Source organism: Dysidea avara, chromosome 1 (genome assembly GCF_963678975.1).
Source record: "Dysidea avara chromosome 1, odDysAvar1.4, whole genome shotgun sequence".
Lineage (NCBI taxonomy): Eukaryota > Metazoa > Porifera > Demospongiae > Dictyoceratida > Dysideidae > Dysidea > Dysidea avara.
The window spans coordinates 54,312,369-54,327,450 of NC_089272.1; the positions used below are offsets into that span (position 1 = coordinate 54,312,369).

The 15,082-nt window shown below is 38.0% G+C and overlaps 1 protein-coding gene across 9 annotated transcripts; it reads right to left on the minus strand.

Annotated features, from left to right (window-relative positions):
* Positions 1–6,912: 6,912 nt before the first annotated feature.
* Positions 6,913–14,159, minus strand: LOC136236189 (uncharacterized). Of its 9 annotated transcripts, none has more exons than XM_066026351.1 (10): positions 10,658–14,159; positions 10,297–10,603; positions 10,147–10,238; positions 10,063–10,102; positions 9,777–10,014; positions 8,041–9,729; positions 7,713–7,869; positions 7,567–7,664; positions 7,193–7,282; positions 6,913–7,145 (listed from the first exon to the last, which is right to left on the minus strand). In XM_066026351.1, exons 1-2 carry the CDS (start codon positions 11,443–11,445, stop codon positions 10,468–10,470), a joined length of 924 nt encoding a protein of 307 aa, XP_065882423.1. In that variant the 5' UTR covers positions 11,446–14,159; the 3' UTR covers positions 6,913–7,145; positions 7,193–7,282; positions 7,567–7,664; positions 7,713–7,869; positions 8,041–9,729; positions 9,777–10,014; positions 10,063–10,102; positions 10,147–10,238; positions 10,297–10,467. The 9 variants fall into 9 exon arrangements, with proteins under 9 accessions (XP_065882423.1, XP_065882408.1, XP_065882415.1 ...); XM_066026336.1 differs by having other exon boundaries at positions 9,777–10,019; XM_066026343.1 differs by having other exon boundaries at positions 9,777–9,862; positions 9,917–10,014; positions 10,063–10,238.
* Between the last annotated feature and the right edge of the window lie 923 nt (positions 14,160–15,082).

Genomic DNA, 15,082 nt, shown 5'->3' on the forward strand with positions numbered 1-15,082 from the left:
CAGTGAAGTTTTTCTTACCTCATGGCATGTTATACTTTTCCTTTAGTAATATAACTGCTGTACTGACTTTATTATTATTATTATTATTACTGTGTAAACCTCACAGAGAGTATATAACACAGATAATGGTACAAATGAGTTCTATAATTACAGAGTGGTAGATGTTGAAACACAACATCAAGCTTGATTTCGTTAATTTTGTTCATCACATGGTTTTACAGGTACATGTTGTTTAGAGTTGGCTGACTTCACTTGTTGCTTTGGAAAGTAGCTGCTTCCCTCAGAATTATCTTACCATGCTTGATTCTATAACGTTTTCCTTCCTTGTTAAGATTAGCTAGTTCTGCACGAAGTTGTTTGCTCTTTTGTTGTTCTAGTGGAGTCAAGTCAGGTGTGATGAAAGTTTTGGTGACGTGTGATGGGTGCTCTTTGCTTCTCAGGTTCCATCGATTGTGAAGGATGATGAGTGTTTCTTCTCTAGAAGAGAGTGATACCTTGATTAGCCTGGGTTTATTACCTTGTTTTCCAATACGTATAGCATTAGTGATAGAAGCTGATACACCAATATACTAGTTGAATAAAGTGGTTAGATTCTGGATGTCTTCTTTTTTTCTGGCATGTGCTTCTGTTAAGTTTGATTCGGGAACATTATGTACAATCAGGTTTTGTCTCCTCTTTTCCCTTTCTTTTTCTTCCAATATGATGTCAGCAGTCATCGAAGCAATAGATTTGACAGATAAGGGATGTTTGCTGGAGAGTCGAGTAGAGAGCTCTTGTTTGGGTGGCTGACTACTTACTGTAGAGACATTATCCAAATCTTCTACATCATGGCAGTTTAATTGGTAGGACAGGCCATTTATTGTCTCAGCTAAACTATCAAACCTGTTGGACAAAGTATCCTGTACTGATTTTAATTTGTTTTCAATAGTAGTACAAGCTTCTTTAGTTTTGTCATAGGTGATAAGAGCAGTAGGAAGTTTATTGATACACTCACAACAAAAAAATACAATGTTTTTGGGAAGGTTGCAAAGGTCAACACTTATCCTTGCACAACTTCGGTGCTGATGTCTTTCACACCACACACACACTAGATAGTCATTGACAATTGGTCTATCACAAGTAATACAAGTATCACAATCGTTGATTGGTGTGGTTTCAGGTGAAGTCAAGTAGTGCTCGCGGTCGCGCCTGATTCCTCTAATTACTGGCATGGCAACAGCAAAAAACTTATCACTTCCTCTTCTCTGGAGTTGAATCGAGTTAAACCATACGTTAAAACAACAAACCAGTCACTTTTTTGGTCAAAGAAGAGAGCGAGTCAGTTGCCAACTTTGTTTTGTCTTAACTGGTGACATACTGTGTATTATCACAAAAAAAAACAGTGTTTTGTTAATTTTATTTTATTCATTAACATTTTTTTACCTTTAATACGTAGCTACTTAAATGGCGGTATGCGTACATTATTCAGTAGTACTTCGTGAGACTAGCCAAGGGGTTTTCCAAAAGTTCAATTAGGCCAATGAAACGTGATTAGGCCAATGAAACTTGATTAGCAGTTTCGCGTCATCGCCCGCATGCTTTTGATACACCCGCATGGAATTTCATTATTGGTATTTCAGATCGAAATACTCTAATAGAACAGTCACTTTTACTCTAATAGAGCAATCAGCTATACTCTAATGGAAAAATCACTTGTTATAGATTAGTAACGTACTTTAGCTATTTAATGCAAGAGTAATCAGTGTAGATCTCACTGTTTTTTGGCAGAAATCTTCATGTTTGGGATGTGTGTTGTGCTTTTGGGAAAATAATGAATAATAACCGCCCGCCCGCATCAAATTTTCAAAAATCTGAGCGAGAAACTGGTAATCAAGTTTCATTGGCCTTACCAGTTTCTCGCTCAGATTTTTGAAAATTTGATGCGGGCGGGCGATTATTATTCATTATTCATTATTTTTCCAATAGCACAACACACATCCAAACATGACGATTTCTGTCAAAAAAAACAGTGAAATCTACACTGATTATTCTTGCATTAAATAGCTAAAGTACGTTACTAATCTATAACAAGTGATTTTTCCAATAGAGTACAGCTGATTGCTCTATTAGAGTAAAAGTGACTGTTCTATTAGAGTATTTCGATCTGAAATACTAATAATGAAATTCCATGCGGGTGTATCAAAAGCATGCGGGCGATGACGCGAAACTGCTAATCAAGTTTCATTGGCCTTAGTCTCGAAAGAACATTTGGTGGTGCTAAAGAGGAGGAAAGCTTTGTATTAAATAAATGAAGAACTACCGTCTACTGTACCTTTTACGGAGAATGGAAGTCACTACCACAGTTAGTCGGTCCTGTGTGGTCGCAGCGAAAGAGGAAGCAACTAAATCAGCGTATTTTAAAGTGTAACTAAGTGAGTGTATTGTGTAGCCAATGAGGGTCGTGGATTTTAAATAACTTATCAATGGTTGGAGGCCGAAAGGTTGCCTTCGCAACCAGTGTAATCACGTGAGGGCAAGCTTCGGGATTAAGCAAGTTGGGGACTCAAAATAGACGCCAGCAGTGCGAACGTTACTGTCTGTGTGCTATTTATGGCTGCAGGAGCTGCAAAAGTGACCTGTCCGAATGTTCTTAAATCTCGGACAAAAATATGTATTATCGGTTGAGTGGCACTGCTCATAATGCTTGAAGCTGATCAAGTCTTTCTGTGCTTGATATGAAAGATCAACTCATATACTCTCCAAATATATGCAGATATTTGGCTTAGTCCTTATTGGCTGTGAATTACAAAGCTCCAAAGTCACCTCTGTCGTGCAATCTTAAATTCGGCCACATGTGAAGCTCGTGCAAATCAAATAGCTATCTAGATCGAATTCAAAGCTATTTTTATGAACATTGAGAACATCAGCTACCGTTCAATAGTAAACAGATACACGCACAATGGCCGCACCTTGATTTTTGCCCGAATAGCTACATTGCATTTAGGCTTCTCTGGCAGTAGCAGCATAGCTATTGCACCCAGCACACATGCACAATCCAAATCCACTTAAATGGGGTTTTTACTAACCCCTGTCTTTAAAATGCCTAAAGTTTTTCTTTAAAATGTCCACCAGATTGAAATACTCTAATAGAGCAGTCAATTGCTCTAATAATTATAACAATGCATTATCACATGTAATCAGTATTTAAGCGTTGTAATCAACGAAATTTACATAATATACTAGTCTTATTGAAGTGAATATGCCTGGGAGTGGCCCTCAGATTTTTTACTGCTCCAATTGTATACCGTATAGCTGGTAATTTTCGAAAGGTTTTTATTTTTGGATATTTCGAAGAGGCCCTTCTCTTCGAAAATAAATTCTCACGTCCGGTTGTTTTTCGAAAACAAATTCCCACAAGTGAAAACAACCGACCGTCCAACTTTCGGCGATTCTTTCGTGTATTCCTCGAGTTTTAGCTCAGTATTGCTGATGATAATGGGTAAACTGTATCATCACTGTACCAATAACCAGAAAACAGGTGATCCAGAATGGGGATTGATGCCGTCTGCTCTAGAATCTATGGTAGGATAGCTAGCTATGATCAAGCGTGATCGTGCCAGTACATGAATTCACTCCACCCGAGACTCCCTCACTCTTCTCTCCAGTACACAGGAATGGGGATTATTCGCTATTCCATCAGTAAGTCAATTTTCGGCAAACATTCACGCTTCTTCATAATTTGTGACACGAATTTCCGTTTATTTGAAATCCATCCGGACTTCGAAATATGCACTCTTCGAAATGAGTGATATCCGCAATGACGTTTTTTGACGTTGCGATTACAAAATTTGATGCCATAATTGGCAAAATGGTCGTGTTAGTGTGGGGGCTTTAGAGACTTTCGGAGACTTTGGCGCACAGTATTCGAAATGAATGTTGTCTATATTTTTACACATGGAACCATGAGATAATAAAGGTAAGAAGTAGTACACGTACCGTGACAGTGCAAAACGAGCTCCAACAAGGAAAGCAGACCGAAAAATTTAATATCGCACACAAATAGGCTTATTTGAATTGCCTTATATACTATAAGCCTCACCTTCGCCCTTATAAATGCTATCATAGGGAAACACCATCTCGCCCAATACCTCCATGTACAAAGTTATTATTATTATTATTATTATTTGTTTACTGTACAGAAACCTCCATATGGAGTATATAGTACAACAGATTAAATTAAGAATAAATTGTAGTGATTGTACTTAGCTATAATTAATACATTGTTTAAATGTGCTTAAGGTAGGTGATTCCACAGTACTGCTAGATAGGTTATTCCATGATTTAATTGTAGAGGGGTAATAAGAGTAAAGGTAAGAGTCAATTCTGGAGTGTGGCTGCAAAATTCGTTCGAAAGTCCACACACTACGGCGGCCATTTTGTTTTGTGACATCACAGATAATTCACGCTACGTCAAGAAACGTAATTGCGGATATCACTCATTTAAAATCTTTCGAAATTCAGATTTTGCTTCTTGTGCAAAAATTTGTTTCGAAAATATATCCCACTATACGGTAATAGGTGACTGTTCTATTAGAGTGTTTCAATCTGGCTAATGTCCTGGACATTTTGTAGAGAAACTTTGACATTTTAAAGAGAGGGGTTCGTAAAATTCCAATTTAAGTGGATTTTTTTTTTAATAGTAGAACATTTAAAATGGTTACAACTACACATACAACTACACAGCCAAACTACTACTGCTACTATATACTACTACTAGGAATACAATCAATCAAGGAAAAAGGGGATTGTTATCATCATCATTGTCCTGAAGAACCCAATATTTTAAAATCATTTTAGCATTGCTTTGCCACAGTGCAACAGAAAGTTGTTGTAATAAATTCTTTCTTTAAGTGGATTTGGATTGTGTATATATGTGTATGTTGGGTGCAATAGCTATGCTGCTACTATCAGAGAAGCGTAAATGCAATGTAGCTATTCGGGAAAAATCAAGGTGTGGTGTATCTATTTACTATTGAACTGTAGCTGATGCTCTCAATGTTCATAAAAATAGCTTTGAATTCGATATAGATAGCTATTTGATTTACACGAGCTTCACATGTGGCCGAATTGAAGATTGCAATGTTGCAAGTCACGTGATTCGACGCGCGACGATTTTTCACAACGCTACCATGCAGATTTTTATATGAAAATCATCGCTGCAGATAATAATTTCTTGTTATTTCGCTATTACTAACATCAGCGGACAAAGAAAATTAAAATTCCATTAAATGCCCATTATCACGTGATCGCGAGTTCAAATGTGAGAGTTGGAAGGAAGGTGTCAGTAAAATGAGGCTGTACACATCGTGATTATATCAAGTCCTTCAGTGCTGGTCACTGTAAAGCATTAATACAATATACAATACAAAGTCGGTGATAACATACTACTCTATGACAGGTGTTGAGTGAGGTGTTCTTGATAGAAGACGTGCAAGAGGTTTAATAAATGAAGTATTCCTTTTAATGCTCACTGCAAAAAGGTTGTGAATAGTGAGTTGATAGTGATTGGAAATTAGACCTATGATACTAAGGAGATTGTTAAGATGATGAGGCACATGCTACTACGCATTCCTTTTCATGCCCGCTGTGGTTTAGTGGATCTCCAACACTGCAGTGCTGATGTGTGACATATGTTGCTAGCCGATGATTTGGATCAAGAGTTAATCCGTGAGAACTGTGGAAGAAGAAATTAGGTAAAATTGCATGCTGATCGAGCAATAGTGTAGGTTGCAGGGTCAATTAGCTGCAGAAACAGCAGTGAAGCAGTATATTTAGCTAGCTAGGCACAACCATGCACTTTAATAAGATTTCTATATAAATGTGTAAGAGTCCACAGTGAGATGGACTCGTATGTCGTGTATTTATATTGCATGGGAGGACTTGATGCGAAGGTGTGCCCCACCGTTACTAAACCTCTAGCTACGACCCTGCCTGCAACTCTCAAGCTATTAATTATGCATAGCTGATTATTGGAGGATAATAACTTAGTGTAGCCTACCTTTTGGTACAATAACCTAAGCTACAGGATTTCTGGGAAGTGAGTGGCAACTGTCACATCGTATTGTCCGTTAATCGATAGTTGACTATAGAGTAAGCCACCAATGTTCGACCACCATCGGTTCGGACGCGATTTTTCTTTAAACCCATAAAGAAAATTTGTGCTCTTTCTATGCCTTTGGAAAGGTCTAGACCATAAACTCTTGTATGCAAAATTTCAGACCTGCAGCTTTCTTTGTCTGGCTACAGGAGCTGCAAAAGTGACCTATCCGAATGTTCTCAATTCTCGGACAAAAATATGTATTATCGGTCGAATGGAACCTGCTCGTAATGCTTGAGACTGATCAAGTCTTTCTGGGCTTGATATGAAAGAGCGGCTCTTATACTCTCCAAATATATGCAGATGTTTGGCTTAGTCCTTATTGGCTGTGAATTACAAAGCTCCAAAGTCACCTCTGTCGTACCTTACCCAGTCAGTGACTTTCCAGAAATTTTCAGTACAATTAATAGCTATAACCAACCACTAGCATACAAACTGGTTGTAGGCTTCAACTGAGGCCTTTCCACGCTTTAAGCTCCTCAGCTGTGGCAAAACTAGGCCTTAGAACAAAGTAACAAACGGCATCAATGGATTCCACAGGACAGGCAGGAGGAAAACTCAAAAAAACCGTCAACTAAATTCGAAAATTGCTGAGAAACTGGTCGGTCCCATCTATAATTCATAGTTTATCCTTGTATCGTTCCTTTGCTTCGTCAGGAAGCCTTCAGTCTAGCTTGACAATCTCTACATTCGCAGTTCGTATCAATCAGGTGGTGCACCAAAATGGCGCCTCGGTACAGTTTACGTAATTCTGATCACGTGCTGCAACAGCTCTATTAAAGGTAAAAATGTTAATGAATAAAATAAAATTAACAAAACACTGTTTTTTTCTGATAATACACAGTATGTCACCAGTTAAGACAAAACAAAGTCAGCACAGCAGTTATATTACTAAAGGAAAAGTATAACATGCCATGAGGTAAGAAAAAACTTCACTCCAACATTTGCACACAGCTCCATGTAATCTGTTTCTTATTTTCCACCCTAAGAACGTTGTCACCTGACGAAGCTATAGAAGCAGAAATGCATTGTGACTGCTATAAAGTTCTTAGTTACCTGACTACTGACAATACCATTGTCAGAGTCTACCAGAATTCTAACTGTCTTTACAGATCTAGAGTTCCTCTTTTGTCTTCAATTTACTCTCTGTACCAATATAATATAATATAAATGTGACCGAATTTGGCAAAACAAGGCTTCCACACACATCCAATTTTATGACTTTAACCAGCTGTAACTTGATTACTCAGCAAGCTATTGGCCTAAACATTTCACAACGTTCTTCCATAGCATAGTACAATACCAGGTCAAAATTTGAAACTAATGGCATTCTCCTACATTGAGCTATGGTACTTCAAAGTCATAAAAGTGGATGTGTGTGGAAGCCTTGTTATGTCAAATTCGGTAAGTTTATTTGCAGATAAACTAACTTTTGATATTTTATTTCCATAAGTAGAAACTACGAGGACTTGTATGCCTCCAGTCTCCTGGATGAGTTCACTGATGTGATCACAGAGACACTACTGATCTAAACTGAAAACTCGACAGTCATTCTCCAAGGATACTGAATATATACCTTGGGTCTGTAACCATTTAATCAGGTAGAGTCAATGCCGCTGAACCATACTATTCAAATACTGTTGTTATTACTCTCGGCGTTGTGTCGCTCCCTGAGGTTACTATAGGAATTTAAGGCAACAATGACACCCTTAAGGGAGCTCCTTTGGAAATTCCTGTAAGAAAAAGCAAAGGTTTTAATATCACTTAGTGAATACATAGACTCTAATGCTATTCTAAAAGGAATGATTCCAAATGTTCCCTTAAGGATCAAAAATGCTCCCTGAGAACTGAAAACTGACAAATACTTGGATTACAATATGAAATGACTATGGTACCAAACTCACACAGTGACACTGGTTGACTTGTAGATAGATTAGAACCAAGAGTTCATAATACTCGAACTCTTGAAGTACTACAAACTGCTTAAGTCATCCATGATACTTCACTGGAACTGATTAATAGGTTGAGTACCGGCATCCAACATTATATGAAAATCCTTTGAGCCCATTGTCAGAGAAATAAAGTTAGATGATGAGATCACCACACCAGGAAACTACAGTAAAATCAAATAATAATGCACATGTTACAAATAGCTACATACATTTTATGACGCAGTGTCAGACAGTTTGTTGCCAACTTGTCGAGTTACACATCAGCAGAGACCTAAATTTCCTACTTAGTAAATGGCCGAGTTTTGAAAATTTCAATTACTTTAAACCTACTTAGGGATCTAGATTATTTCTTGAATAATAAATCTGAACACTGTCACAATTTAAACAACGATACGTTATAGCTTTGGAACTCCCTAGACATGAATTTTTTTTAATAAGACAGTCTGATTATGACGAGGCATAACTATACACCATTTGCAGACTTGGAAGGAGTCCTTTTGTTAAAAGATTACTCCTCACTAGCTAGACAAATTGTGCCAACTCACAATGCCAGAGTAACTGTACTTTACTACTGAGAGTCCAATGGGTCTCCAAACTTATAGTGAATTAGTAATTACTAGTGACAGTCGTACTCCCCATATACGGACAGTTTATCATTGTAGCTAATCTAATCTAATTAGGTCTATTTAATTAGCCGATTGAAATAAGTGAGAGGGTATATACCTATGTTGAAAATTCTCAGTGCCCTTTTTATAGGCCTCTGTGCTGATAGTGTATTTTACTTGTGCGGGGGTAACAGCTGTTGGACACTCCTCACGTGAGCACACACACACACACACACAAATAATTAATAAAGTTGCTACAGCAAAATTCGCCCACCCACGTAATATTGATTGGAGGAGTTCTTGGAATAAAAAGGCTAAATTAAGTATACGTTTAGGACAGACTGTAGTAAATAGCACACAGACAGTAATGTTCGCACTGCTGGTGTCTATTTTGAGTCCCCAAGAACTTGCTAGATCCCGAGGCTTGCCCTCACATGATTACACTGGTTGCGAAGGCAACCTTTCGGCCTCCAACCATTGATAACAGTTATTTAAAATCCACGACCCTCATTGGCTACACAATACACTCACTTAGTTACACTTTAAAATACGCTGATTTAGTTGCTTCCTCTTTCGCTGCGACCACACAGGACCGACTAACTGTGGTAGTGACTTCCGTATTCTCCGTAAAAGGTACAGTAGACGGTAGTTCTTCATTTATTTAATACAAAGCTTTCCTCCTCTTTAGCACCACCAAATGTTCTTTCGAGACTAATTGAACTTTTGGAAAACCCCTTGGCTAGTCTCACGAAGTACTACTGAATAATGTACGCATACCGCCATTTAAGTAGCTACGTATTAAAGGTAAAAAAATGTTAATGAATAAAATAAAATTAACAAAACACTGTTCTTTTTTTGTGATAATACACAGTATGTCACCAGTTAAGACAAAACAAAGTCAGCACAGCAGTTATATTACTAAAGGAAAAGTATAACATGCCATGAGGTAAGAAAAAACTTCACTCCAATATTTGCACACAGCTCCATGTAATCTGTTTCTTATTTTCCACCCTAAGAACGTTGTCACCTGACGAAGCTATAGAAGCAGAAATGCATTGTGACTGCTATAAAGTTCTTAGTTACCTGACTATTGACAATACCATTATCAGAGTCTACCAGAATTCTAACTGTCTTTACAGATCTAGAGTTCCTCTTTTGTCTTCAATTTACTCTCAGTACCAATATAATATAATATAAACAAGTTTATTTGCATATAAACTAACTTTTGATATTTTATTTCCATAAGTAGAAACTACAAGGACTTGTATGCCTCCAGTCTCCTGGATGAGTTCACCAATGTGATCACAGAGACACCACTGATCTAAACTGAAATCTCGACAGTCATTCTCCAAGGATACTGAATATATACCTTGGGTCTGTAACCATTTAATCAGGTAGAGTCGATGCCACTGAACCATATTATTCAAATGACTAGTATTAAGTTCTTAGTTACCTGACTATTGACAGTACTATTGTCAGAGTCCCCTGGAATTCTGAACAATGTCACAGAGTTCCGTCTACCATCTTCTCTCTCACCAATCACCTCTTAACACATATCACAACTTACTACAGTATTACAACTAAACAATATATTATTATTTACATTTTTTTTCTTTCCACCACACAAGTAGCATTACCGAAGACATGGATAGTAGTCTCCTGGATGTGTCTGCAGATATCATCGGTGAGTCCCCCAACAAGAAGCCTTTGTCCCCGAGGTCATTTGCCAAGGACGTTGTTGAACGCCTTGCAATAGTAACACCATCAGGTAGAGTCAATGCCGCCGAATCCTTAAGTTCCAATACAAACTTGGTGTCTGTTCAGGTTCTTGCGATCTTGTATCCTGTGCAGGCAATGCTCGCTTTCCACGATTACCAAAGGCTGGGATTCCAGGTGGACCATCTGTAGATCTAAAGAAACAAAGGTAACAATATTCTATATGGTTTATTTCATATAATCATTACCTATGGCTTCCAACATCAAGCATTTCGGCCCATAGGCGATACTGTATGCATGTAAATCTTTCATTATGCTTTTCACAAAGTGAAGCAACAAGTTTATCCACTTGCTTATTTTTCTCTTCAAAAGCTGTTAACTTGCTTCTCTTACGTTTATGCACAGACTTAACTTCTGTATCGCTCTCACTACTTGATGACAATTCATTACTGATTCCATGGCACCATAAGGTTAACAGGTCACCTTTGGTTACACTTCTCCATATATCGTCAAGATCTGCTGATATTCTAATGGATACCTTGGCCCCACTTTTCATATAACCCACTGGAAAATCCAACTTTGGTGAAATCAATTTATCACCAAATTGCTTATTCAGTTCTTTTCTGAAGTTCTCTGGGGTATTCATCTTTTCTCTTACCACATCTCTTAGTACATAAGTACTGAATTCACTTTTCTTGTCTGGGTTGATCACCTTGACACAAAAGTCATATTTATTATTAACTGGACTCGACTGAACAGATTGTGCATCACTTAAAGATTTTGTTACAGCTGAGTGACTTACGGAAACTGTAGAATTGGGTACACGGTTATCACTACTGGTCCTTGTTATACTGTTCAGAGTAAGATACGCTTGTAACAACGCAGTTGTTGTAGGGTTTGGTGGCAGAATCTCAAGTTGATTGTTGGTCCCAGAACTACCCGATAAGGAGCTTGTGGTGGTTGTGCTTTGCCCAACATTACCACTTCCACTATTATTATTGTTAACAGTCACATTTACAACCCTCCACTCAGTCATATGTAGCAGCACTTCTCACACGTTGCTGATCCTCCACAATTGGTTAAATTATAACACACGTGCTATCACAAATGTTTACCGCCTGACAACGGGTGTCACTAAAAGGAGGAAGGGAAATTAGGAAACCGGAAATGAGGAAATGGGAAACAGAGTATTTCTCTATAGTGCGTTTTCATGGTATTCGCGGCATTGCTAGCAAGTGAGGGCATCAAAAGCTGTCAGTGAAGGCACAAGCTGGACACAAAGTCAAGTGAATGGTCGAAACTTGAATGTATTATTCTGCATTCTACACTACAGCGACTTTGCCAGGAGTGACAATGAGCAAGACTGATCGAAAGCAGCTCTTCAAGTTTTCTCACTGGTATTAGCCCGAGGCATGTGATCTCATGATTACTCTCGGCTCTACCCAGTGTCACAACTCAGTTAAGTTCTCCTGTCACTGCATCAACAATAGCCTACTGCCATGGCATTCGAGCAACTACTGGATCAAACAAAAATTATTTTGCTTTGAAGTTTGGCACTAATCAGATTATGATTCATCAAGAATTATGAATTAAAGTAGTCACTAATGACACATGCATGGCCACATAATGCTATGATGATTATGTACATCCATATGACATAATATGCTATCAGCATAGCCTGGTAGTAGTTTGGGTAGAGTGATGGTGTCAATTAAGACGCCAATGTACTACCAGTATAATGTATGTTCAGCTCCCTATGCTACTGGTGCTATCATGACTGTATAGTGGGCTAGGGTAACTTATAGTATTACACCTTGCAATGTTTGTAGTAACTATAGTACATAATGATAGAGTGCAAGAGATTCCTTCGGCATTCTACTACTTCACCGACCACTACATCTGATAGTTACAACATCATATGTACAATATACCAGCAGTGACAGGATTAATTATTGATTTAACCTCATGGTAATTGGCACAGCCGTTCTTCCTTACTGGAGTGAACACATGTACATTACAAAAACCAACAAAGGAATATGTATACAGTTACAACTACAGTACAAAGAAAAAAAAGACATGCACATTACTGGAGAACTTGTGACACTGGGTAGAGTAATCACACTGTAGCTAGTATAATCACAGCAGGACCCTGGAGGTACACAAATCACATGACGAAGCTGAGTTTGCACACAACACTGTACTGGGAACACTTGAAGAGCTGCTTTCAATCAGTCTTGTTCATTGCCATTGACTCTAACTACTCCTGCAAACACTGGAACGCCAAGCAATGGATTGAAATACTAAGTTTTGACCATGCACTTCGATTTATTTCCAGCTTGCACTATCACTGACGGTTTCTAACACTCTCACTTGCTAGCAATACTGCCGATACGACGAAAATCCACTATAGAGAAATACTCCGTTTCCCATTTCCGGTTTCCTAATTTCCCATTCCTCCTTTTAGTGACACCCCCTGACAACCGACTCGCAAAACGCGATATCACACATGTAATTTCAATTAGCGCACACACGTGTGCACGTGATGTAATTACAATAAGCGACACTGACTCACTCAACTGATGGATTACTGTTTAACTGCAGCCCTACCCACATTAACTTAGTTTAAGGTCTTAAACTTCATTTTACCAAAATGACTAAAATGTGAGTAAAATTATTTAGTTGTGTGCATATCATGAACCACGGTAGTGGGTTCATAATAGGGATCGCCCATGTTTTTTGCAAAAATCCTAATAGAACGCACACCTAAAAACCACCTTAAAAAGCATCCTTCAACTCAAAACAACCCTCTGGTGGTTCTTTGCAATGAGTATAGGTCCACTAGTAAGTATCAAGTTCTTCTTTCTTTAAGTATCAAGTGAAAAGGAAATAGTATGTGTATTTCAGACAACACTGAAATTTGCCAGTTTGTTCATATTATTATTATTCTTATTATTCATAATATTATTATTCTTTCACAGGCATAGCGAAGTTTACAAGGAGAATCCTGGGATAAAAAGTAGCAAGGCTTGCTGAATGGATCATTGTGCATGTCCATGACTTATTTTTGATTTCGTTTTCGGATGGAATCAGCCCAAACCGGGCCGTTTCTTCTTGCCAAAACGCCATTACGCTCGAGAAGCCATACAAGATCACGCTCATAGTTAAGGTTTTTGGTGTGCACTACTTGTGGCTAATAGAATCCGTCTTTATTAAACTCAGTATAGGCCAGGAAGCTTAATCTGGGCTGATGACTTTGTTGCAAGGTAGTTTTTTTTGCTCCGTGATTATGGTACGTGGGCGGGTTATCCAGATTAAATACTCTAACAGAGCAGTCACTTAAATACTCTAATAATGCAGTCAAGTGGATAACTATAATCCTTGCACTGAATTTGACAGCTATTAAAGGCACCAGTAATGTAAATTGTAGCTCATATTAGGAGACTCTCAGTCTATATGCACATTGCAATTTGGTCAGTTTCATGTGTGTACTGAAATGTTGACAGTGTTACTATGCAGAATGCAAAATTACACTATTCACAACAGTCTTTATTATCAATAAAAGAAATCTCATAATCCATTACTGGATTAATTAAAAAGTACACAAACTAGATGAATTAAATATTGGAAATTTTAAAATGGGAATAGGGATCGCTGAAAAAAGCCACAAAACAAGAAGGGATCGCTGGGGTGGTAATGTAAACCACAAATCCCTATTTTGACTCTCTGTCGGTGGTAGTGTAAACCACAAATCCCTACTCACTTCAAAATGACAGAGCATGTAACTAAAGATTTATGACAGAGTCAAAATAGGGATTTGTGGTTTACATTACCACCCCAGCGATCCCTTCTTGTTTTGTGGCTTTTCAGCGATCCCTATAAAATTTCCAATTTTTAATTCATCTAGTATGTAATACAAACAAACAAGGTTTCACTCAGCAAGCTACACATTCATGAGTAATGACAAGTATAAGGAATAATTAGAAATTTTATATTCAATTAGGGGTGATAAAAATCAAAAAGTAAAGAAACAAGGGAGGCACATCAGATAAACAAATAGATATTTAATTACCACTTAAGTCATGTTCTTGTTTCTTTACTTTGTATTTCTATGACCTACAGTACAGTAGCTCTGATCGAATATATTTCTTGTACTTGATTGTTTACTTTTTATAGCATAATAATGACTGCTCAACTTGGGCACATACCAAACAAAAAAGAAGAACCACATCATTAGTGGTTAGCGTGATAAAATAACCACACTACGCAGTCATGCACGGCGTTTACAAGATTCGAACACGTGCTAGCGCACCCCCAACTATCAATTATTGAAAAGTGTAGTGGCAGCCGTTATGCATCATTCCCAGCTATGTTTAGCGCACTACATAGCATTTGCTGCATTTCTAACCCAGAACAGCATGACAACTACCTCTACAAACAACCTAGTCGCAATGGGCACTGCAGCCAATTTCTGATATGGGAAGCCATCGTGTACTACTATAAATTGACACCTTTTGCTCTAAGTGAAAAGAAATGGGACAAAAAAGCATAAGGAGAGGACCTATGATGCATGGAGTATACATAGAGTGGTGTAACAAAGGCAACTGTCCAGCTGGAGCAACGTCTTACAGTGAAAATTCAAGCCCGCAGACCTAGCCGTTATCGACCAAGTTATG